General features: G+C 33.7%; 1 protein-coding gene and 1 long non-coding RNA gene across 4 annotated transcripts in view; both read right to left on the bottom strand.

The window, feature by feature from the left end:
- LOC136036167 (ATPase family gene 2 protein homolog A-like) overlaps positions 1–25,301 on the bottom strand; it is a 119,357-nt gene that overhangs the window by 6,678 nt on the left and 87,378 nt on the right. For all 3 annotated transcript variants that reach the window (XM_065718231.1, XM_065718232.1, XM_065718233.1), the window contains exon 9: positions 1,042–1,206. In XM_065718231.1, the coding sequence (XP_065574303.1) occupies positions 1,042–1,206 (165 nt within the window). The remainder of the gene's footprint in view (positions 1–1,041; positions 1,207–25,301) is intronic.
- On the bottom strand, positions 6,944–19,998 carry LOC136036173 (uncharacterized). The gene is made up of 2 exons (XR_010619653.1): positions 19,086–19,998; positions 6,944–7,271 (listed from the first exon to the last, which is right to left on the bottom strand). It is a non-coding gene; the product is annotated as an uncharacterized LOC136036173 (long non-coding RNA).

Below are 25,301 nucleotides of genomic sequence, written 5' to 3'. Positions count from 1 at the left end.
GATTTTTAGGATTTTGGCTCTAGGCTCTTCCGACCTCGTCACAAGTGCCATATGAGCTCTTAGCTCTTGTTTATTCTGACTTTGCTCATGCTTACCTGATGGAAGGACTTCTTTTTCGTATATTGGAACAGTTTTAAGTTAGAGGCACTATTTATAGTTACTGACCATGCTATATCAAATACTGGCTTTTAAGGAATCTTATACCACGCTATGCTGATGACGTAACTCGTCATATATACCTCCCAAAATAAAACCATCTTGGAAAGAGGCTCAGCCTATCTGTATATAAAGGGGAGAACAGTGTACTTCCCCATAATCGGTATGAAGAACACCCGCCTCGCAAAATCATGACTAGAATCTATATTTCTTTTGTTTTTGACCACCTTCTCTCCTTCCCCTTCTCCTCTAACAGTCTGATTGGTGATAACCAATGACTCTTAACTCGATATGCGGAAAACAATAATTCGAAAAAATGTTCAACTTATGCTAATGGCTATAAAAGAGAAAATCCAAGAAGCGCCTCCTCCATACTGAGGAAAAATTTAGCTAATATCTGCTAACCACTATTGGAACATGAAAGAAGGAGAAAGAACCAAGCAAGTCAAAAATTCACACCTTTTCAAATAAAAGATTTTAAAAAATTGGTGGAAAGATCCTTTCTAAAAAACTATAAAACGCGATCGCAGAATCTGGCATCTGACGCCTAGAGCATGGTAAACACAGTATGAAAGCCGCTCACTCATTTTGATTCTTAAAATCGGTAACCCAGCAATTGTTTTGGTTTTATTTATAGCAGATTTCAACTTGGGAAACACAAATCGTAAAAAAAACTTTAAGAACAAGAAGCCATCAAATGACCAATAGCAACTAGCAATATTGGTGTACTTGTTGCGAGACCTTAAAGACACGAAATGAAACAAATACAAAGATTCAACACGAAACACTCCTGAAAGCGAACAAAGCCAATTACGGATTTAAAAATAAAGCAATGAAAAAGAAACACTATTATCAATATTGCCTACTATGAGCAAGATGGCTTACCTCTGCTCCCGAGTAATCATTTGTTTGACTTACAAGCCAGCCGATACTAACATTTTCGGATACACTCATTTTTCTTAACATGAGATTAAAAATAGCTTCACGGGTTTCGACATCTGGAAGCGGAACATAAACCACTCTATCTAAACGACCAGGTCTCATTAAGGCCTATAAGCAAGTTAATCATCAGGTGAAGGTTGCCTATAATGCACAAATCATTTAACTGGAACAAATGAGTGAAAACAGTTCTAACGAAGCGGAATTTTTATTTGAACCTTCTCGTTATCATCATACTGACTTAGAGTCTTTGAATATTTCAGCTGAAAAATTTGGATTATTATTTTCTCTTGGAGCAACTAAAAAATTGCTTCTTTTCCTATGCAAAAAAAAGATACATTCAAAGATAGGGATATCAGAGTAAAGTCAAATACTGCTAACATTAACAGCATATCACAGCAAAAAGCTGCAATTCACCTATAAACTGGAGAAACCTTCCGAAGCCATGGATAGACTACTGCTAGGCTTTGCAAACCTTACTTTTCTTGGCCTTAGTTAATAAAGGTATAAACAAAACAAGTTGCATCGCCTATGTTTTTTTTTATAAAGGTAAGTGTGTATATTTAAAAGAAACGAGAACATGTTAATTTGAAAAAAGAAAAAAATTCTCATATGTAAACAGCGATGTTGAAGCATAAAACATACAAAATTTATTACTTCGCGGATAATGCAAGATACATATATATATATATATATATATATATATATCTATCTATATAAAAATAAGTTGTCTGTCTGTGGATGGATGGATGGATGTGTCAGGTGACGTCACCTGAAAAAACTGGATTAGGTGACGTCAAAACTGAAAAAACTAAAAAAAGGCAAAAACTACAAAAAAAAACTAAAAACTAATAAAAAAAATAAAAAAGCTAAAAAACTAAAAAAACTATAAAGGTAAAAACCAATAAAAAACTAAAAAAAAACTGAAAAAACTAAAAAAAAGGCAAAAACTACAAAAAAAAACTAAAAACTAATAAAAAAAGTAAAAAAGCTAAAAAACTAAAAAAACTAAAAAAACTAAAAAAAGGTAAAAAACTAAAAAAAATAAAAAATAAAAAAAAAATAAAAAAAAGGAAAAAAACTGAAAAATAAGCTAAAATAAAGGTAAAAACCAATAAAAAACTAAAAAAAAAGGAAAAAACTAATAAATGACGACACTCAAAGAGAAAGCGACCAGGACAAAAGGAATGTTCGATTAGCAATCAACAAAGCACCGGGACACAGGGAGTATAAATGACGACCAGGACATAAGTAAAAAAAAAAAAACTATCTATATATATAAAAATAAGTTGTCTGTGGATCTGTGGATCGTGGATCAGGTGACGTCACCTGAAAAAACTGGATCAGGTGACGTCAAAACTGAAAAAACTAAAAAAAGGCAAAAACTACAAAAAAAACTAAAAACTAATAAAAAAAATAAAAAAGCTAAAAAACTAAAAAAACTAAAAAAAGGCAAAAACTACAAAAAAAACTAAAAACTAATAAAAAAGCTAAAAAACTAAAAAAACTAAAAAAAAGGCAAAAACTACAAAAAAACTAAAAACTAATAAAAAAAATAAAAAAGCTAAAAAACTAAAAAAACTAAAAAAAGGTAAAAAACTAAAAAATAAATAACGACCGGGACACAGGGACACAACTACAACGGGGACACCGGGGGAAACAGGGGGATATAAATGACGACCGGGACAAAAAAACTAAAAAGAAATAAAAACTAAAAACTAATAAAAAAAACTAAAAAATCTAAAAATCTAAATAAGCTAAAAAAGAAAAAAAAAGGAAAAAAATAAAGGAGAAAAACAAAACTAAAAAACGAATGTATATACAGACCGGGACACCGGGATACAAATGATGACCGGGACCCGGGACACAGGGAATATAAATGACGACCGGGACACAGGGACACAACTACAACGGGGACACCGGGGGAAACAGGGGGATAACCTGACAATCTATTTATATGCAAAGACAATGGGACAGCAAAGAATGTTGTATATTCGCAAGTTTTACGTAGTTAAAACCATATATATATATATATCTATATTCACAGGTGGGACATAGGGACACAACTACAATGGCGCGTAACTATTATGGCGCGTAACGATTTACGCGCGCGGGGGGGCTTGGGGGGGGCGCGAAGCGCCCCCACCAACTAGGTGTTGGGGTGGCGCGAAGCGCCACCCCAACAGCTAGTATATATATATATATATATATATATATATATATATATATATATATATATATATATATATATATATATATATATATATACTTGCGAATATACAACATTCTTCGCTGTCCCATTGTCTGTGCATATAAATAGATTGTTAGGTTTACCAACTCTTGAACATGCAACATATACATGGGAAATCAATCCGTAATCGAATATTCCCTGCGTCCCCGTCGTCATCTATATATCCCTCCTGTGCCTTCCGGCGTCCCCGTTGTAGTTGTGTCCCTGTGTCCCGGTCGTCATTTATATTCCCTGTGTCCCGGTCGTCATTTGTGTCCCTGTGTCTCGGTCTGTAATTTCTCTTTGAGTGTCCCGGTCGTCACTTATATTCCCTGTGTCCCGGTCGTCATTTGTGTCCCGGCCTGTAATTTCTTTGAGTGTCCCGGTCGTCATTTATATTCCTTTTGTCCCGGTGTCCCCGTCTGTAACGTCATAAAGTCTTCAATGGCTATAGTGGTGCAGCCAGTTGAGGAAGTTTAACTTTTCCTGAGGCGCAACACATTCCCATTGTTTCACCATTAAATTTCAAGGCCTTGCGAGAGGGACAAATTCTAGACATAGTCCTGATTTGAACACATCTACTCAAGCTATAATCATCGACTGGGCTGTACCTGAATGCCAGGCGATTATCTCTTTGAGCCGCGAGCCTGTTTTCACGTTGTTCTTGTGATTCCTCGGCACGATTTTTTTTTGGTAATTTCTCTTTGAGACGCAAGCCTGTTTTCACGTTGTTCTTGTGATTCCTCGGCATGCTTTCTTTTCTTACTTTCTCTTTTAGCCGCAAGCCTTTTGGCATTAACTCTTTGAGCCGCTTCCTCGGCTTTTTCTTCTGCCATTGTAGGATTTATACAAAAATTTCTCTTTGAATTAACTCTTTGAGCAGCTTCCTCGGCTGTTTCTTCTGCCATTGTAGGATTTATACTAAAATTTCTCTTTGAATCGCCTCCTTATATACTTATAATGACGTCATATACAAAGCCTTATATACTTATAATGACGTCATATACGTACAAACATACAACTTATTTATATATATATACTAGCTGTTGGGGTGGCGCTTCGCACCACCCCAACACCTAGTTGGTGGGGGCGCTTCGCGCCCCCCCCCAAGCCCCCCCGCGCGCGTAAGTCGTTACGCGCCATATTAGTTACGCGCCATTGTAGTTGTGTCCCTATGTCCCACCTGTGAATATAGATATATATATATATATATATATATATATATATATATATATATATATATATATATATATATATATATATATATATGTTTTTAACTACGTAAAACTTGCGAATATACAACATTCTTTGCTGTCCCATTGTCTGTGCATATAAATAGATTGTCAGGTTTACCGACTCTTGAACATGCAACATATAATGGTCCATGGGAAAACAATCCGTATTCAGATCTATACCTCATGATTCTAATGATTGCCCTTGAGCTTTGTTGATGGTGATTGCTAATGGACCATTCCCTGAGTCGCCATCGTCATTTATATATCCCCCTGTGCACCCCGGCGTCCCCTTTGTAGTTATGTCCCTGTGTCCCGGTCGTCATTTATATTCCCTGTGTCCCGGTCGTCATTTGTGTCCCGGTGTTCCAGTCTGTGATTTCTCTTTGAGTGTCCCGGGCGTCATTTATATTCCTTGTGTCCCGGTGTCCCGGTCGTCATTTATATCCCCCTGTGCCCCCCGGCGTCCCCATTGTAGTTGTGTCCCTGTGTCCCGGTCGTCATTTATATTCCCTGTGTCCCGGTCGTCATTTGTATCCCGGTGTCCCGGTCTGTATATACATTCGTTTTTTAGTTTTGTTTTTCCCCTTTATTTTTTTCCTTTTTTCTTTTTTTTTCTTTTTTAGTTTATTTAGATTTTTAGATTTTTTAGTTTTTTTATTAGTTTTTAGTTTTTTTGTAGTTTTTACCATTTTTTTTACTTTTTATATTTATTAATATTTTTTTAGTTTTCTTTTTCTCTTATTTTTCAGTTTTTTCCTTTTTTTTAGTTTTTTCTTTTTTAGTTTTTAGTTTTTTTTTGTTTTTTACCTTTTTTTAGTTTTTTTAGTTTTTTAGCTTTTTTAGTTTTTTTATTAGTTTTTAGTTTTTTTTTAGTTTTTGCCTTTTTTTAGTTTTTGCCTTTTTTTAGTTTTTTCAGTTTTTTTTAGTTTTTTACCTTTTTTTAGTTTTTTTTTAGTTTTTTAGCTTTTTTAGTTTTTTTCTTTTTAGTTTTTTTTGTAGTTTTTACCTTTTTTAGTTTTTTTTCTTCTTTTGTATTAGTGTGAAATAATTCAGACGTTATATGCGGACAAACACGACGTCACTCGACAGACAGACAGACAGACATAACCCACAAACAACTTATTTTTATATATATTTATTCATATTTTTTTAGTTTTCTTTTTCTCTTTTATTTTTCAGTTTTTTCCTTTTTTTTAGTTTTTTTCTTTTTTAGTTTTTAGTTTTTTTTAGTTTTTTACCTTTTTTTAGTTTTTTTTAGTTTTTTTAGTTTTTTAGCTTTTTAGTTTTTTTATTAGTTTTTATTTTTTTTGTAGTTTTTGCCTTTTTTTATTTTTTTCAGTTTTTTTTTAGTTATTAGATTTTTACCTTTTTTTAGTTTTTTTAGTTTTTTAGCTTTTTTAGTTTTTTTTTCTTTTTAGTTTTTTTTTGTAGTTTTTACCTTTTTTAGTTTTTTTCTTCTTTTGTATTAGTGTGAAATAATTCAGACGTCATATGCGGACAAACATGACGTCACCCGATCCACAGATCCACACACAGACAACTTATTTTTATATATATAGATATACTAGCTGTTGGGGTGGCGCTTCGCGCCACCCCAACACCTAGTTGGTGGGGGCGCTTCGCCCCCCCCCCAAGCCCCCCCGCGCGCGTAAGTCGTTACGCGCCATAATAGTTACGCGCCATTGTAGTTGTGTCCCTATGTCCCACCTGTGAATATAGATATATATATATATATATGGTTTTAACTACGTAAAACTTGCGAATATACAACATTCTTTGCTGTCCCATTGTCTTTGCATATAAATAGATTGTCAGGTTTACCGACTCTTGAACATGCAACATATAATGGTCCATGGGAAAACAATCTGTATTCAGATCTATACCTCATGATTCTAATGATTGCCCTTGAGCTTTGTTGATGGTGATTGCTAATCGACCATTCCCTGTCCCGGTGTCCCGGTCGTCATTTACATCCCCCTGTTTCCCCCGGTGTCCCCGTTGTAGTTGTGTCCCTGTGTCCCGGTCGTCATTTATATTCCCTGTGTCCCGGGTCCCGGTCATCATTTGTATCCCGGTGTCCCGGTCTGTATATACATTCGTTTTTTAGTTTTGTTTTTCTCCTTTATTTTTTTCCTTTTTTTTTCTTTTTTAGCTTATTTAGATTTTTAGATTTTTTAGTTTTTTTTATTAGTTTTTAGTTTTTATTTCTTTTTAGTTTTTTTGTCCCGGTCGTCATTTATATCCCCCTGTTTCCCCCGGTGTCCCCGTTGTAGTTGTGTCCCTGTGTCCCGGTCGTTATTTATATTCCCTGTGTCCCGGTCGTCATTTGTATCCCGGTGTACCGGTCTGTATATACATTCGTTTTTTAGTTTTGTTTTTCTCCTTTATTTTTTTCCTTTTTTTTTCTTTTTTAGTTTATTTAGATTTTTAGATTTTTTAGTTTTTTTATTAGTTTTTAGTTTTTTTTTCTTTTTAGTTTTTTTGTAGTTTTTACCTTCTTTTTAGTTTTGTTAATTTTTTTTTTTACTTGTGTCCTGGTCGTCATTTATACTCCCTGTGTCCCGGTGCTTTGTTGATTGCTAATCGAACATTCCTTTTGTCCTGGTCGCTTTCTCTTTGAGTGTCGTCATTTATTTTTTTCTTTTTTAGTTCTTTTAGTTTTTACCTTTTTTAGTTTTTTTTTTAGTTTTTAGTTTTTTTTAGTTTTTTACCTTTTTTTAGTTTTTTTAGTTTTTTTAGTTTTTTAGCTTTTTTATTTTTTTTATTAGTTTTTAGTTTTTTTGTAGTTTTTGCCTTTTTTTTAGTTTTTTTAGTTTTTTAGCTTTTTTATTAGTTTTTAGTTTTTTTTGTAGTTTTTGCCTTTTTTTAGTTTTTTTAGTTTTTTAGCTTTTTTATTTTTTTTATTAGTTTTTAGTTTTTTTTGTAGTTTTTGCCTTTTTTTAGTTTTTTCAGTTTTGACGTCACCTGATCCAGTTTTTTCAGGTGACGTCACCTGATCCACGATCCACAGATCCACAGACAACTTATTTTTATATATATAGATAGTTTTTTTTTTTTTACTTATGTCCTGGTCGTCATTTATACTCCCTGTGTCCCGGTGCTTTGTTGATTGCTAATCGAACATTCCTTTTGTCCTGGTCGCTTTCTCTTTGAGTGTCGTCATTTATTAGTTTTTTCCTTTTTTTTAGTTTTTTATTGGTTTTTACCTTTATTTTAGCTTATTTTTCAGTTTTTTCCTTTTTTTTAGTTTTTTTTTATTTTTTATTTTTTTTAGTTTTTTACCTTTTTTTAGTTTTTTTAGTTTTTTAGCTTTTTTACTTTTTTTATTAGTTTTTAGTTTTTTTTGTAGTTTTTGCCTTTTTTTAGTTTTTTCAGTTTTTTTTTTAGTTTTTTATTGGTTTTTACCTTTATAGTTTTTTTAGTTTTTTAGCTTTTTTATTTTTTTTATTAGTTTTTAGTTTTTTTTGTAGTTTTTGCCTTTTTTTAGTTTTTTCAGTTTTGACGTCACCTAATCCAGTTTTTTCAGGTGACGTCACCTGACACATCCATCCACACATCCATCCATCCATCCATCCACAGACAACTTATTTTTATATATATAGATATATATATATATATATATATATATATATATATATATATATATATATATATATATATATATATATATATATATATATTGACTTACTTAAATTAACGCTCTTGCTCAGCAGGGTCGCCAGTGTAGAGGGAACTAGTTGACAGCGCCGTCAGTCTTCTCCAAGTAGCCCTGTCCAGGGCTAAGGATGGGGCCTCATTTGGGTTGATCTTGCGGCTGAGCAGGCGTTGGTTTATAACATCAGCCCATCTAGTGCGTGGCTTCCCTCGAGAGCGTTTCCAGTCATTTTCCAAGGGACTGAAACCCGAGATTATCCCTGGGGGGGGAGGGGTACTTAGCGGGAGACGGAGTAGGTCGTGCCACCTTAGAGTAGGCGTCTACTTTGGTAGAGAGGTTTGCCAGCTTGAAAGTCTTCATGATCTCAGTATTGCAGATCTTGTCATACCATTTGAAGCCTTCGACTCGACGCAGGTGTCTGGTCTGAACGGCATAAGCCTTTCTTACCTGTGTCTGGGTTATCGGCCATGTCTCGGATGAGTAAAGCATGATGCTTGAGACTGTGGAGTTGTAAATTCAGGCTTTGATATAGCGGCTAATTTGCGGTTTATGGAAGACTGCTCTCAGGAGTCGTCCGAACACAGAGCTTGCCTTTGTTGATCTGGCTAGATTTCGGCGTCAATGTGCCACTTGAGGATATACTTGATCCGAGATGTTTGAACTGCCTTACCACATCGACATTCTGGCCGTTAATCTCAACAGTTGAGAGTAGTGCTGATGCGGTCTTTTCTGTGGGCATTATCTTCGTTTTCTTTCAGATGATTTGTAGCCCAACTCTAGAGGCTGTGGAGGAGAGCGTCTCGAGTGCAGACTTAAGTTGGTTGAAATTGTCACTAAGGACAACTACATCGTCCGCGAAGTCAAGATCGGACAGAGTTCCCCCGGCATAAATGATGACAAAAGGGTGGGCATGGTGCGTCTCGTTCAGGATGTGGTTGATGACACACTTAAACAGCTCAGGCGCAGCAGCGCATCCTTACCATGCTCCATTTTGTATGGGGAAGGAAGAAGAAAGCTTCCCGTTAACTAGGACGGCGCTTTCTGTATTGCTATAGAGTTCTTTGAAGAGGCTGACTATCTTTGTGGGCAGGCCCGCAGCTTTCAGGATTAGCTAAAGGGATGGTCTGTCAACAGTGTCAAAGGCAGAACGAAAGCCAATGAAAGCTATGTAAGCTTTTTGGTTAAATTCCACTGTCTTCTCAAAAATCTGTCTAACCATGTCAATCTGTTCAGTTGTCGATCTTCGTGGCATGAATCTGGCTTGTCGGGGGTGGCGCAAAGCATGTAGGAAACTTGTTAAGCGTTTCAGCAGCAGCATCACAAACAGCTTTCCAGGAACAGACAGTAGGATGATACCGCGATAGTTGCTGCAGTCCGTCTTACTGGCTTTGCCCTTAAACACTGGCACACGGATTCCTTTCTTCCAGCCTGATGGTATAACTTCAGTGCGCCAGATTATGCGGAACACCATCTGCAGCTAGAGTATCATTGCAGGACCGCCTGTTGTGAGTAGCTCAGAAGCAATGCCACAAGTGCCGGCTGCTTTATTGTTCTTAAGTTTCTTTACGGCCGATTTGATCTCCTCAAGAGGAAATTCGTCGCCCTCGGGGGTAGCGATAGCTTCTGCAGCATCAGCAACAAGCCCTGGGTCAGTGCAATCGGGTGGATCTGAGTTGAGCGGAATATCGATGTGTTTCTTCTATAGACCAAGACACTGTAACTGATCGTATATGGTTTCTCCATTCGCTGCTTTTAGGCTTGTGAACGCCATGGTGTTTTGGCCAGTCAGCTCACACAAGATCTTGAGTGTTGCGCCTATGTCTTTCTTTAGGGCACCTTGCTCGAGCTCAGTGGCTTTGCCTCCAATAAACTCTTTCTCGTCCTTACGAAGCATAGAGTTGTGCTGTTTGTTGAGCTATCTGTAGAGAGCCATATCTCCTTGTAGTTTCGCTCGCCGTCTCTGCTAAATCTCTTCGAACGTCTGGTTGTTAACCCACTCCTTCTTTTATTACTGCTTCAAGCCCACAACTTCTGTAGGTGCAGTGAGAACATTAACCTTGAAAGTGTTCCACGCTGAATCGCTTTCTGGACACTGCTGGAGGGCCTCAAAGCGGTTAGAGACCTCAACCGTATGCCGTTAACGAACCGAGGGATGTTGCTTCAGTCGAGAGGTGTCTATCTTCTTGGAGAGAGAGGAGTAGCTCTTGTTGGCCCTCAGCCGGAGTTTAATCCTTGACGAAACAAGATGGTCGGTATTTCCGAGCTCGGCACCTCTGTATGAGCAGCAGTTCTGGACAGACGAAAGGGTCGTCGTACAATGATGTAGTCAAGCATCTTTTCTGTCTTGCCATCATTACTGTATAATGTGTGCTTCGGAATGTCTCTTCTCACGAACCTAGTATTTGTGACTGATAGGACGTGGGTGATGCAGCAATTGAGCGATCAGCCGCTCACCATTATCATTCTGAGCGTCAACCGTCACAGGTCCAACAGCCGCATTATACAGGCAAGAGCTGTTAGCGATATTAGCGTTATGATTTTCTAGGACTATGAAGTAGTCGTGCGGTGGCACGGAGGAGAGCTCGGAGGACAGCACCGTGTAAAAGTCTTCCTTATCTTCATTATCAGCCTCGTTTTGTGGTGCCCCATTTTTGGATGAAACATTTTTTTTCAGTTTTTGTTGCTGTGTATTGGGGTTCTTTTGGCCCAGGACTTTACATACACAAGTTCCAAGCTGTTAGGAAAAAACTGTGTTTGGAAAATTTTCAGCCGAGCCAAAACATGTTTTTTTCTAGCGTATTTGGTCCTTTTTACCAAGACTTAAGGATTTAAAATCAAGCTGACGAATAAAAACCAATTTTGGCCCCCTTTCGAGTGTATTTTAGGGGGATACGTATCCTCAATTTTTTTTACATTAGGGTCTGCTTGGCTGAGGGACTTGTGGATGCAAGCTTCAATCTTATCTAAAACAAAAGATTTTTCCTCTTTTTCGGGCCCCCAGAAACTTCCTCAATCCTTCCCTTCCCAAATAAAATTTTGAACTTTCATTTGCCAAGGAATCATCCCTGAAATTTTCAAGCCGACCGGAGAGCCAAAATCGTACATGTTTTTTTTTCAGCGTTTTTCTTCCTCGTCAAAACCACCTCTGTCACAGCTGCTCTCTGTTACATCACCTTGGTCATAGGCACATTGTATTCCAATTTGAATTTTACTCAGTCGTGTGTCTCCAAGCAGTGGCCGCACGAAAATTTTTCAGATTTCTTTAAGAATTCATGCGGGAAAAGTTTGAGGATTCCCCTAGTCATCGTCAAAAAACTATCATAATCATCATAAGGAGACTAAAAAAAATTGAGAAATGGAGACAAAGATTCAAGCTCTGATCAAGCATGAAAGGCCTCTTAGGAAAAGTTAGCTAATTTACTTCAAAATTTATCAATTACTCATCCAGAAATTCCATTTTGTTGCCACTATGTTGAATTTACCACGATATAACATAAACATACATAATGTAAGAGCTTGAGTTTATTTGGGACTGCCTTGTTGTGTCATGTACCAATTATATCAAGCATGTAAATGCAATCATCATAAATTTGCAGAAAAGGAGTTCAATCTTGTACCCGCTTCGGCACTTCCCTTAAATCCTTCTTCCTCATCATTTGTATTCTTACAATGTGTCAATTACCCTGGCTTACGGTATGTTAAGCATAGCACAGAAAAATATTACAAGTCATATTTAAACACTAAGATGTATTTAAAAATATTCTAATACATATACATTTCCAAATGCATTAGTTTGCATTAAATCAAGAAAAACACTTGGAAAACCTCCCCTCAATGAGAAAGCCGGATATATTGACTAAGATTGGTCCCTGCTGACCACCGAGAATAGATTCCTTGGAAGGCAAATCCCTTGGAAGACATTGTAACTCATACTATGATATTTTGAGGCGTGGAGAGAAAATATACGACAAAAGTACATGGTATGTATATCTAGTACCCGATGTACTTTGTTTCAAAGTCTTGGGCGTCTTTACAGTCTCTACAATGGGTTCTTCCCACTTCACATGATTTATCCAGTCAACAACGATTTCCACACTATTTTTTTATGTAATTTTATTTCCTGATTCAAAAAACGAAACCTGAGTGTGGCTCTCTCTCCCTTATGCCTTGAGTTATTGTATTTTTAATTTTTTTTAAATTTTTGTTTGCGATTTTTGTCTTTTGGACTAAAAGAGTAAGTTAAATTGTGAAAGAATGTTTTTAATATCACTTTCTGTATTGATTCTTCCAGATAAAAGTACCTATAAAAAGAATAAGGATAGTTTGCCCCCAAAAAAATACATTTACTAAAAATGTTTCAGAAATCTAACAGCTACGAAGGTACTAGTGACTTTTGATGTCGCAATGGCTTACAAGACGATCAGAAAGTGCAAGGAAATCAAATTATTCAAATTTCACAAGCCATCATGGATCAGCACTATTGCCAAACTAAAAGAATCTTATTAATGAACTACAATGTCGAATCTGTATTACCTAAATGGAACCTTTGCGCCAAACATCATGTCAGACATTTAAATTGTTTTTATCCGCAAGCGGGAACAATCGGCTTTCTATGACTAATTTCTCGCAAATTTTTGAATTTTTCTATCAGTGTTTTTAGATTTTTGCGTAATATTTTTAGAGTTAATTTTTTAAGGCAAAATTTGTGTTTTATAGAATATATTGGTTTATATGATTTTGTTTTAAGTTTTTAAGAGGTTTTTAGTGAAAATTTGAAATTCACAACTTGAATTTCTTTAGAAAAGTTTCCTAATGGAAACTGTTCTGCTAAACTCAACATTGTAATTAGTTTTTTTTTGTTTTTTTTTCTCTGGCAAAGAATTCTTATTTAATATGTGTTGGTGGCTTTTCTTGGTACCATATGACTGTTGGTGTGTAGGGGGAAAAAAGTAACAAGGCAGAACTAGGAGCACCAGAAACAACTTAACTTACACTTTTAGTCCAAAATACACAAAAATCGCCAAAAAAAAAGATTTAAAAAATTTTAAACACAATAATTCAAGGCATAGGGGAAGAGAGCTACAGTCTGGTGTAGTTTTTTGAATCAGGGAATAAAATTATATAAAAAACAATAGTGTGGAAATCGTTGTTGACCGGATAAACCATGTGAAGTGTGAAGAACCCATTTTAGAGATTGTAAAGATTTCCAAGACTTTCACACGACATACTTCGGGTAGAGAACCCGACAGATTTTGCGAAAATGGATCTTAGATTATTCTACTAAGGAGTAACTTTACCTTATCAATCATATCTGGTCTATTAGTAGCAGCAATAATTTGAACGCCATTCAGAGCTGTGACTCCATCCATTTCTGTTAAAAGTTGAGCAAGGACTCGGTCATTAACTGTAGTTCCGCCTTGTGAGCCCTTCCCAGAACGATTCGTCGCCAGCGCATCGATTTCATCAAAGAAAATTATAGCTGGTGCCACCTGTCGGGCACGTCTAAAAACATCTCGTAATGCTTTCTCAGAATCACCAACATATTTGCTGAATAAGTCAGAACTCTGGAAAATAATTGATATTGTTTTCATAACTTATGGATTAAACATTTCATCTATAAAGTTTCGGATCAGCAGTTGATGAAAACTAGAAGATTAATAAGGGATTTATTTAATATTAGAATTGGTAAGGCTGCATTTTGAGAGGCCTAGCCGGCATATATCAATAAACAGTACATGTTCATATTTAAATAAGTGATGTTTTCCGTCTGGCGTTTCGTCACCTATCTCAAGATCAAGTCACGAGCCTTCGCAAATAATGAGCTAGGAGCTTTGGCAATCGCACTCTTGTTATTATGACGTTACTCTTCTATCTTTTGGTGTTTTTCTTCAGTTAATATTTTTCTGGTTTTATGGTTATTTGTTTACGGTTGTTCTTGTGATTATAAGTTATTAATTATTATCATTCTTACGGTTAATAAACTAGCCTGAATAAATTTTCACGCTACTAGTTTGTTTACATTAGTTTGTTTTTTTCGGCCCAAACGAAAAAGTTTACACTCAAAACAACAAAACAACACTTGATTATATACGTACTAATAGAAAGCCGGCTTCACCAGCTTTTTTCCACCTCTACTCACTTGGACCTTCGACCCTTGTAAAAAAACGGTTTCAGGTTTTCAGCCCTAGTCACCTCCCTAAGCTCGCAAAGGCCTTCAGATTTTCCTAAAAACAATCCAATATTTAATTCTCGCTAGCTTGTTATCACTGCGCAACCTTTCTATTTCTTTTTTCTTTTTTAGTCTACATTTTTCAGATTGCCTAAGTCCATTCTTGGTCGGTTCAAAACTATTCTCCAACTTCAATGATTTAGCTGAAAGTCAATGGCAGTATAGATAAATAACTAGAGAGACAGACAATTCATTTTATATACTGGAAAAAGAGCTCAACTTTGACTCTTTCTCTCAACTCTTAGGCTAGCAAAACACATCTTCGCCGAATTTTTTTAGCCTCACTCGACTCGCTCGATCCTGGCAAATATATTCCAAAGTAACCTCCATTTACCCACTACGGTCGACACCTCCGGCTTTTTTTTATCATAATCATCGAGTCATTCCAAGTCGGGTTTTCTGGATTCCTTTAGTATCGCCACTATTTCTTTTTGTACTTTTTAATTAAGCGAAACACATTCAAGAATTACACTAACCGAGAAAACCGGTTTCATAGTCACAAAGTCAAGTGACAAATGACAGAATAAATGGGAAATCTATAATTTGGGCTAGCACATTAGAAGGGTGGGGGTGAAGTATAGCGGGTCTGCATGCAAAATGTGTTAGCTGCAATTATGAAGTAAGCATTGTTTTCAAACTTCACGCTTTCTCAGTACTTTACTTCCACCCTCCTAATCTGCAAATATATAGCATAAATTATACATTTCTCATCAATTCTGCCACTTGTTACTTGTCTTTATGGCTAAGAAACCGGTTTCCTTAGATCTAATAAGCGTAATTCTTGAGTGTGCTTCGTTTAATTAACAAGTATTCTATTTTTATGATTCACAAAGCCTGATATTCACTCTCATGGTTCCAAGACTATTCTGCAAAATCATTTTGCTTCTAGCTTAGTTTTTGCTTTCACATTAATACATTTCAGTCCATTTTCGGTGGTTAGAGTCTTAGTATTCAACGAAGGAACCTCCGGGCCTCTAAACAAGGATTTATTTGTGTCTTAATTTAACTTTGTCACTTGCTTCTTTTACAAAAGGGAGCTAGAACTGTCAATTCCGATCCAGAGAGTCCCCTGCTAAGTTTTTAATGGATTTTTTGTTTGTACAAACTGCCCAGCAAAAATGGAAGACAGTTCGTTCTTTACTAAGTGCTCCCAAAAAAGATACATTCTGATTAATTCTTGTGTCGGTTTCCTCCTGTATTGCTTCATATTCTTGCTTTTTGCTTTTCTCTAGTTTTAATGGGCTTTGACAATTCTCTGATTGTTCTACAAAACGGCCCCTAAAAAATAGGGAAGGCACATTGATTTTTACCAAGTGCCTTTTAAAAGGGGACTGATTTCCCTGATCACTCATGCATGTTCATGATTTTTAGATTTTGTCGGTGTTTTCAACATCTCTACTTTCCAGTTCTTACTGAACTTCCACTTAGATCCGATAATTCTTTCTGGTAACTGTCCAAATTACCCAAATGAAGAGACTACCCCATCGCCATAGAGGCCAGAACCAATAGCAGGCCTAAAAAGAGGAGCAACTAGGGCACTTTTTTTACTTCCAACTAGTTTTAGCTGAGAATCAATAAACCCTTCTGCTAAGTGTCCTGATAACAAGTATTTGGGGGCCACCCCTCCTTCATCTCTCCCATAAAAATCAGATAGTGTTCTGATCTTCAAAAAACCTCACTAGGTCTCTTTCATTAGAATAAAAGAATTTACTCGAAAGAAACTGATCCAGTTCCTATAAATTTCTTTAATCCCATCTGGGAATGTCCTAATCACAAGAATTTACAAATTACTCCTTCACCAAAAGGCTTGCAGAAGGTCCACATCCCCAAAAGACAAAACTAAGACACTAGGTCGAACTATAGTTTAGTGGTTGTTTTTTTTTTTCATTTGCCATTCGTCGTGATGCTCTTTGTCGCATGTTTTCTAACCTAATATTTATGTATTTCATTTTTGCACATAATTGCCTTAAGCATTTTTGACAAAACGTAAAATCGCGAAGTAGAGGGAACAAGGACAATAACAGCCAGTGAAAAAAATTAAAAAAATTATGCAAATATTTCGGTCAAAACCTCCACTTGACCGTCCTCAGTTCAGAATAAGACTGATAAAATATAAAAAAAAAACAACCTTAAAACAAAACACAAAACCAAAACAAGATGACCCTTTCAGAGTAACGTTGAAAGGTCAAGCGGAGGGCTTAACCAAATATTTGCATAATTTTTTTATTTTTTCACTAGTCTCAGAAATTATTTAAGCATGTTCTCCGTATCCTTTCCTTTAGCTTTTCGGATTGGTTTTTTTCATGTTCAATATTCCGAGTTGTTGTTTTGCAGCAACTGAGAATTTGCGTTTATTGGGTCGTCCTTATGACGTCATTTACATGAAAAGTATGTTTCCAAAATTAAGCCTCTAAACAAATTTTCTCAGACTCGTAGCCCACCTAGATCCTTTTTTCATGCCAAAAAGTCTTAGGGCTTATTTTATATATATACATATATATATATATATATATATATATATATATATATATATATATATATATATATATATATATATATATATATATATATATATATATATACGTGGACTCGTAGCCCACCTAGATCCTTTTTTCATGCCAAAAAGCCCTAAAAAACTGAAAAATAAGCTAAAATAAAGGTAAAAACCAATAAAAAACTAAAAAAAAAAAGGAAAAAACTAATAAATGACGACACTCAAAGAGAAAGCGACCAGGACAAAAGGAATGTTCGATTAGCAATCAACAAAGCACCGGGACACAGGGAGTATAAATGACGACCAGGACATAAGTAAAAAAAAAAAACTATCTATATATATAAAAATAAGTTGTCTGTGGATCTGTGGATCGTGGATCAGGTGACGTCACCTGAAAAAACTGGATCAGGTGACGTCAAAACTGAAAAAACTAAAAAAAGGCAAAAACTACAAAAAAAACTAAAAACTAATAAAAAAAATAAAAAAGCTAAAAAACTAAAAAAACTAAAAAAAGGCAAAAACTACAAAAAAAACTAAAAACTAATAAAAAAGCTAAAAAACTAAAAAAACTAAAAAAAAGGCAAAAACTACAAAAAAACTAAAAACTAATAAAAAAAATAAAAAAGCTAAAAAACTAAAAAAACTAAAAAAAGGTAAAAAACTAAAAAATAAATAACGACCGGGACACAGGGACACAACTACAACGGGGACACCGGGGGAAACAGGGGGATATAAATGACGACCGGGACAAAAAAACTAAAAAGAAATAAAAACTAAAAACTAATAAAAAAAACTAAAAAATCTAAAAATCTAAATAAGCTAAAAAAGAAAAAAAAAAGGAAAAAAATAAAGGAGAAAAACAAAACTAAAAAACGAATGTATATACAGACCGGGACACCGGGATACAAATGATGACCGGGACCCGGGACACAGGGAATATAAATGACGACCGGGACACAGGGACACAACTACAACGGGGACACCGGGGGAAACAGGGGGATAACCTGACAATCTATTTATATGCAAAGACAATGGGACAGCAAAGAATGTTGTATATTCGCAAGTTTTACGTAGTTAAAACCATATATATATATATATCTATATTCACAGGTGGGACATAGGGACACAACTACAATGGCGCGTAACTATTATGGCGCGTAACGACTTACGCGCGCGGGGGGGCTTGGGGGGGGCGCGAAGCGCCCCCACCAACTAGTATATATATATATATATATATATATATATATATATATATATATATATACATATATATATATATATATATATATATATATATATATATATATATATATATATATATATATATTTATATATATATATATATATATTTATATGTATATATGTATATATATATATATATATATATATATATATATATATATATATATATATATATATATATATATATATATATATACATATATACATATAAATATATATATATATATATATAAATATATATATATATATATATATATATATATATATATATATATATATATATATATATATATGTATATATATATATATATATATATATATATATATATATATATATATACTAGTTGGTGGGGGCGCTTCGCGCCCCCCCCAAGCCCCCCCCGCGCGCGTAAGTCGTTACGCGCCATAATAGTTACGCGCCATTGTAGTTGTGTCCCTATGTCCCACCTGTGAATATAGATATATATATATATATATGGTTTTAACTACGTAAAACTTGCGAATATACAACATTCTTTGCTGTCCCATTGTCTTTGCATATAAATAGATTGTCAGGTTATCCCCCTGTTTCCCCCGGTGTCCCCGTTGTAGTTGTGTCCCTGTGTCCCGGTCGTCATTTATATTCCCTGTGTCCCGGGTCCCGGTCATCATTTGTATCCCGGTGTCCCGGTCTGTATATACATTCGTTTTTTAGTTTTGTTTTTCTCCTTTATTTTTTTCCTTTTTTTTTCTTTTTTAGCTTATTTAGATTTTTAGATTTTTTAGTTTTTTTTATTAGTTTTTAGTTTTTATTTCTTTTTAGTTTTTTTGTCCCGGTCGTCATTTATATCCCCCTGTTTCCCCCGGTGTCCCCGTTGTAGTTGTGTCCCTGTGTCCCGGTCGTTATTTATTTTTTAGTTTTTTACCTTTTTTTAGTTTTTTTAGTTTTTTAGCTTTTTTATTTTTTTTATTAGTTTTTAGTTTTTTTGTAGTTTTTGCCTTTTTTTTAGTTTTTTTAGTTTTTTAGCTTTTTTATTAGTTTTTAGTTTTTTTTGTAGTTTTTGCCTTTTTTTAGTTTTTTTAGTTTTTTAGCTTTTTTATTTTTTTTATTAGTTTTTAGTTTTTTTTGTAGTTTTTGCCTTTTTTTAGTTTTTTCAGTTTTGACGTCACCTGATCCAGTTTTTTCAGGTGACGTCACCTGATCCACGATCCACAGATCCACAGACAACTTATTTTTATATATATAGATAGTTTTTTTTTTTTTACTTATGTCCTGGTCGTCATTTATACTCCCTGTGTCCCGGTGCTTTGTTGATTGCTAATCGAACATTCCTTTTGTCCTGGTCGCTTTCTCTTTGAGTGTCGTCATTTATTAGTTTTTTCCTTTTTTTTTTTAGTTTTTTATTGGTTTTTACCTTTATTTTAGCTTATTTTTCAGTTTTTTTCCTTTTTTTTAGTTTTTTTTTATTTTTTATTTTTTTTAGTTTTTTACCTTTTTTTAGTTTTTTTAGTTTTTTTAGTTTTTTTAGTTTTTTAGCTTTTTTACTTTTTTTATTAGTTTTTAGTTTTTTTTTGTAGTTTTTGCCTTTTTTTAGTTTTTTCAGTTTTTTTTTTAGTTTTTTATTGGTTTTTACCTTTATAGTTTTTTTAGTTTTTTAGCTTTTTTATTTTTTTTATTAGTTTTTAGTTTTTTTTTGTAGTTTTTGCCTTTTTTTAGTTTTTTCAGTTTTGACGTCACCTAATCCAGTTTTTTCAGGTGACGTCACCTGACACATCCATCCACACATCCACAGACAGACAACTTATTTTTATATATATAGAAGATATATATATATATATATATATATAATAGGTGGTATAGCTAGTGGTATAGTACTATACTAGGTGCTATAATAGGTGGTATAGTCAACACCTAGTTGGTGGGGGCGCTTCGCGCCCCCCCCCCCCCAGCCCCCCCGCGCGCGTAAGTCGTTACGCGCCATTGTAGTTGTGTCCCTATGTCCCACCTGTGAATATATATATATATATATATATATATATATATATATATATATATATATATATATATATATATATATATTCACAGGTGGGACATAGGGACACAACTACAATGGCGCGTAACGACTTACGCGCGCGGGGGGGCTGGGGGGGGGGCGCGAAGCGCCCCCACCAACTAGGTGTTGACTATACCACCTATTATAGCACCTAGTATAGTACTATACCACTAGCTATACCACCTATTATATATATATATATATATATATATTATATATATATATATATATATATATATATATATATATATATATATATATACATATATATATATATATATATATATATATGTATATATATATATATATATATATATATATATATATATATATATATATATATATATATATACTAGCTGTTGGGGTGGCGCTTCGCGCCACCCCAACACCTAGTTGGTGGGGGCGCTTCGCGCCCCCCCCAAGCCCCCCCGCGCGCGTAAGTCGTTACGCGCCATAATAGTTACGCGCCATTGTAGTTGTGTCCCTATGTCCCACCTGTGAATATAGATAGATATATATATATGGTTTTAACTACGTAAAACTTGCGAATATACAACATTCTTTGCTGTCCCATTGTCTTTGCATATAAATAGATTGTCAGGTTTACCGACTCTTGAACATGCAACATATAATGGTCCATGGGAAAACAATCTGTATTCAGATCTATACCTCATGATTCTAATGATTGCCCTTGAGCTTTGTTGATGGTGATTGCTAATCGACCATTCCCTGTCCCGGTGTCCCGGTCGTCATTTACATCCCCCTGTTTCCCCCGGTGTCCCCGTTGTAGTTGTGTCCCTGTGTCCCGGTCGTCATTTATATTCCCTGTGTCCCGGGTCCCGGTCGTCATTTGTATCCCGGTGTCCCGGTCTGTATATACATTCGTTTTTTAGTTTTGTTTTTCTCCTTTATTTTTTTCCTTTTTTTTCTTTTTTAGCTTATTTAGATTTTTAGATTTTTTAGTTTTTTTATTAGTTTTTAGTTTTTTTTTCTTTTTAGTTTTTTTGTCCCGGTCGTCATTTATATCCCCCTGTTTCCCCCGGTGTCCCCGTTGTAGTTGTGTCCCTGTGTCCCGGTCGTCATTTATATTCCCTGTGTCCCGGTCGTCATTTGTATCCCGGTGTACCGGAGTTGTGTCCCTGTGTCCCGGTCGTCATTTATATTCCTGTGTCCCGGGTCCCGGTCGTCATTTGTATCCCGGTGTCCCGGTCTGTATATACATTCGTTTTTTAGTTTTGTTTTTCTCCTTTATTTTTTTCCTTTTTTTTTCTTTTTTAGCTTATTTAGATTTTTAGATTTTTTAGTTTTTTTATTAGTTTTTAGTTTTTTTTTCTTTTTAGTTTTTTTGTCCCGGTCGTCATTTATATCCCCCTGTTTCCCCCGGGTCGTCATTTATACTCCCTGTGTCCCGGTGCTTTGTTGATTGCTAATCGAACATTCCTTTTGTCCTGGTCGCTTTCTCTTTGAGTGTCGTCATTTATTTTTTTCTTTTTAGTTCTTTTAGTTTTACCTTTTTTAGTTTTTTTTAGTTTTTAGTTTTTTTAGTTTTTTACCTTTTTTTAGTTTTTTTAGTTTTTTTTAGTTTTTTAGCTTTTTTATTTTTTTATTAGTTTTTAGTTTTTTTGTAGTTTTTGCCTTTTTTTTAGTTTTTTTAGTTTTTAGCTTTTTTATTAGTTTTTAGTTTTTTTTGTAGTTTTTGCCTTTTTTTAGTTTTTTAGTTTTTAGCTTTTTTATTTTTTTTATTAGTTTTTAGTTTTTTTTGTAGTTTTTGCCTTTTTTTCTCTTTGAGTGTCGTCATTTATTAGTTTTTTCCTTTTTTTTTTTAGTTTTTTATTGGTTTTTACCTTTATTTTAGCTTATTTTTCAGTTTTTTCCTTTTTTTTAGTTTTTTTTATTTTTTATTTTTTTTAGTTTTTTACCTTTTTTTAGTTTTTTTAGTTTTTTAGCTTTTTTACTTTTTTTATTAGTTTTTAGTTTTTTTTGTAGTTTTTGCCTTTTTTTAGTTTTTTCAGTTTTTTTTTTAGTTTTTTATTGGTTTTTACCTTTATAGTTTTTTTAGTTTTTTAGCTTTTTTATTTTTTTTATTAGTTTTTAGTTTTTTTTGTAGTTTTTGCCTTTTTTTAGTTTTTTCAGTTTTGACGTCACCTGATCCAGTTTTTTCAGGTGACGTCACCTGACACATCCATCCATCCATCCATCCACAGACAACTTATTTTTATATATATAGATATATATATATATATATATATATATAATAGGTGGTATAGCTAGTGGTATAGTACTATACTAGGTGCTATAATAGGTGGTATAGTCAACACCTAGTTGGTGGGGGCGCTTCGCGCCCCCCCCCCCCCAGCCCCCCCGCGCGCGTAAGTCGTTACGCGCCATTGTAGTTGTGTCCCTATGTCCCACCTGTGAATATATATATATATATATATATATATATATATATATATATATATATATATATATATATATATATATATATATATATATATATATATATATATATATATATATATATATATATATATATATATATATATATATATATATATATATATATATATATATATATATATATATATATATGTATATGTATATATATATATATATATACATATATATATATATATATATATATATATATATATATATATATATATATATATATATATATATATATATATATATATATATATAAATATATATATATAAATATATATATATATAAATATATGTATATATATATATATATATATATATATATATATATATATATATATATATATATATAAATAAATATATATATAAATATATATATATATATATACTAGCTGTTGGGGTGGCGCTTCGCGCCACCCCAACACCTAGTTGGTGGGGGCGCTTCGCGCCCCCCCCAAGCCCCCCCGCGCGCGTAAGTCGTTACGCGCCATAATAGTTACGCGCCATTGTAGTTGTGTCCCTATGTCCCACCTGTGAATATAGATATATATATATATATATATATGGTTTTAACTACGTAAAACTTGCGAATATACAACATTCTTTGCTGTCCCATTGTCTTTGCATATAAATAGATTGTCAGGTTTACCGACTCTTGAACATGCAACATATAATGGTCCATGGGAAAACAATCTGTATTCAGATCTATACCTCATGATTCTAATGATTGCCCTTGAGCTTTGTTGATGGTGATTGCTAATCGACCATTCCCTGTCCCGGTGTCCCGGTCGTCATTTACATCCCCCTGTTTCCCCCGGTGTCCCCGTTGTAGTTGTGTCCCTGTGTCCCGGTCGTCATTTATATTCCCTGTGTCCCGGGTCCCGGTCATCATTTGTATCCCGGTGTCCCGGTCTGTATATACATTCGTTTTTTAGTTTTGTTTTTCTCCTTTATTTTTTTCCTTTTTTTTCTTTTTTAGCTTATTTAGATTTTTAGATTTTTTAGTTTTTTTTATTAGTTTTTAGTTTTTATTTCTTTTTAGTTTTTTTGTCCGGTCGTCATTTATATCCCCCTGTTTCCCCCGGTGTCCCCGTTGTAGTTGTGTCCCTGTGTCCCGGTCGTTATTTATATTCCCTGTGTCCCGGTCGTCATTTGTATCCCGGTGTACCGGTCTGTATATACATTCGTTTTTTAGTTTTGTTTTTCTCCTTTATTTTTTTCCTTTTTTTTTCTTTTTTAGTTTATTTAGATTTTTAGATTTTTTAGTTTTTTTATTAGTTTTTAGTTTTTTTTCTTTTTAGTTTTTTTGTAGTTTTTACCTTCTTTTTAGTTTTGTTAATTTTTTTTTACTTGTGTCCTGGTCGTCATTTATACTCCCTGTGTCCCGGTGCTTTGTTGATTGCTAATCGAACATTCCTTTTGTCCTGGTCGCTTTCTCTTTGAGTGTCGTCATTTATTTTTTTCTTTTTTAGTTCTTTTAGTTTTTACCTTTTTTAGTTTTTTTTTAGTTTTTAGTTTTTTTAGTTTTTTACCTTTTTTTAGTTTTTTTAGTTTTTTTAGTTTTTAGCTTTTTTATTTTTTTTATTAGTTTTTAGTTTTTTTGTAGTTTTTGCCTTTTTTTTAGTTTTTTTAGTTTTTTAGCTTTTTTATTAGTTTTTAGTTTTTTTTGTAGTTTTTGCCTTTTTTTAGTTTTTTTAGTTTTTAGCTTTTTTATTTTTTTTATTAGTTTTTAGTTTTTTTTGTAGTTTTTGCCTTTTTTTAGTTTTTTCAGTTTTGACGTCACCTGATCCAGTTTTTTCAGGTGACGTCACCTGATCCACGATCCACAGATCCACAGACAACTTATTTTTATATATATAGATGGTTTTTTTTTTTTTACTTATGTCCTGGTCGTCATTTATACTCCCTGTGTCCCGGTGCTTTGTTGATTGCTAATCGAACATTCCTTTTGTCCTGGTCGCTTTCTCTTTGAGTGTCGTCATTTATTAGTTTTTTCCTTTTTTTTTTAGTTTTTTATTGGTTTTTACCTTTATTTTAGCTTATTTTTCAGTTTTTTCCTTTTTTTTAGTTTTTTTTATTTTTTATTTTTTTTAGTTTTTTACCTTTTTTTAGTTTTTTTAGTTTTTTTAGTTTTTTAGCTTTTTTACTTTTTTTATTAGTTTTTAGTTTTTTTTTGTAGTTTTTGCCTTTTTTTAGTTTTTTCAGTTTTTTTTTAGTTTTTTATTGGTTTTTACCTTTATAGTTTTTTTAGTTTTTAGCTTTTTTATTTTTTTTATTAGTTTTTAGTTTTTTTTGTAGTTTTTGCCTTTTTTTAGTTTTTCAGTTTTGACGTCACCTAATCCAGTTTTTTCAGGTGACGTCACCTGACACATCCATCCATCCATCCACAGACAGACAACTTATTTTTATATATATAGATAGATATATATATATATATATATATATATATATATATATATATATATATATATATATATATATATATATATATATATATATATATATATATATATATATATATATGTTTTTAACTACGTAAAACTTGCGAATATACAACATTCTTTGCTGTTCCATTGTCTATGCATATAAATAGATTGTCAGGTTTACGGACTCTTTTTCATGCTGTTCTTGTGATTCCTCGGC

This window comes from Artemia franciscana, chromosome 15 (assembly GCF_032884065.1).
Source record: "Artemia franciscana chromosome 15, ASM3288406v1, whole genome shotgun sequence".
Classification (NCBI taxonomy): domain Eukaryota; kingdom Metazoa; phylum Arthropoda; class Branchiopoda; order Anostraca; family Artemiidae; genus Artemia; species Artemia franciscana.
The sequence above is the reverse complement of the archived record's forward strand: the minus strand, read 5'-3'. Positions and strand labels throughout refer to the sequence as shown.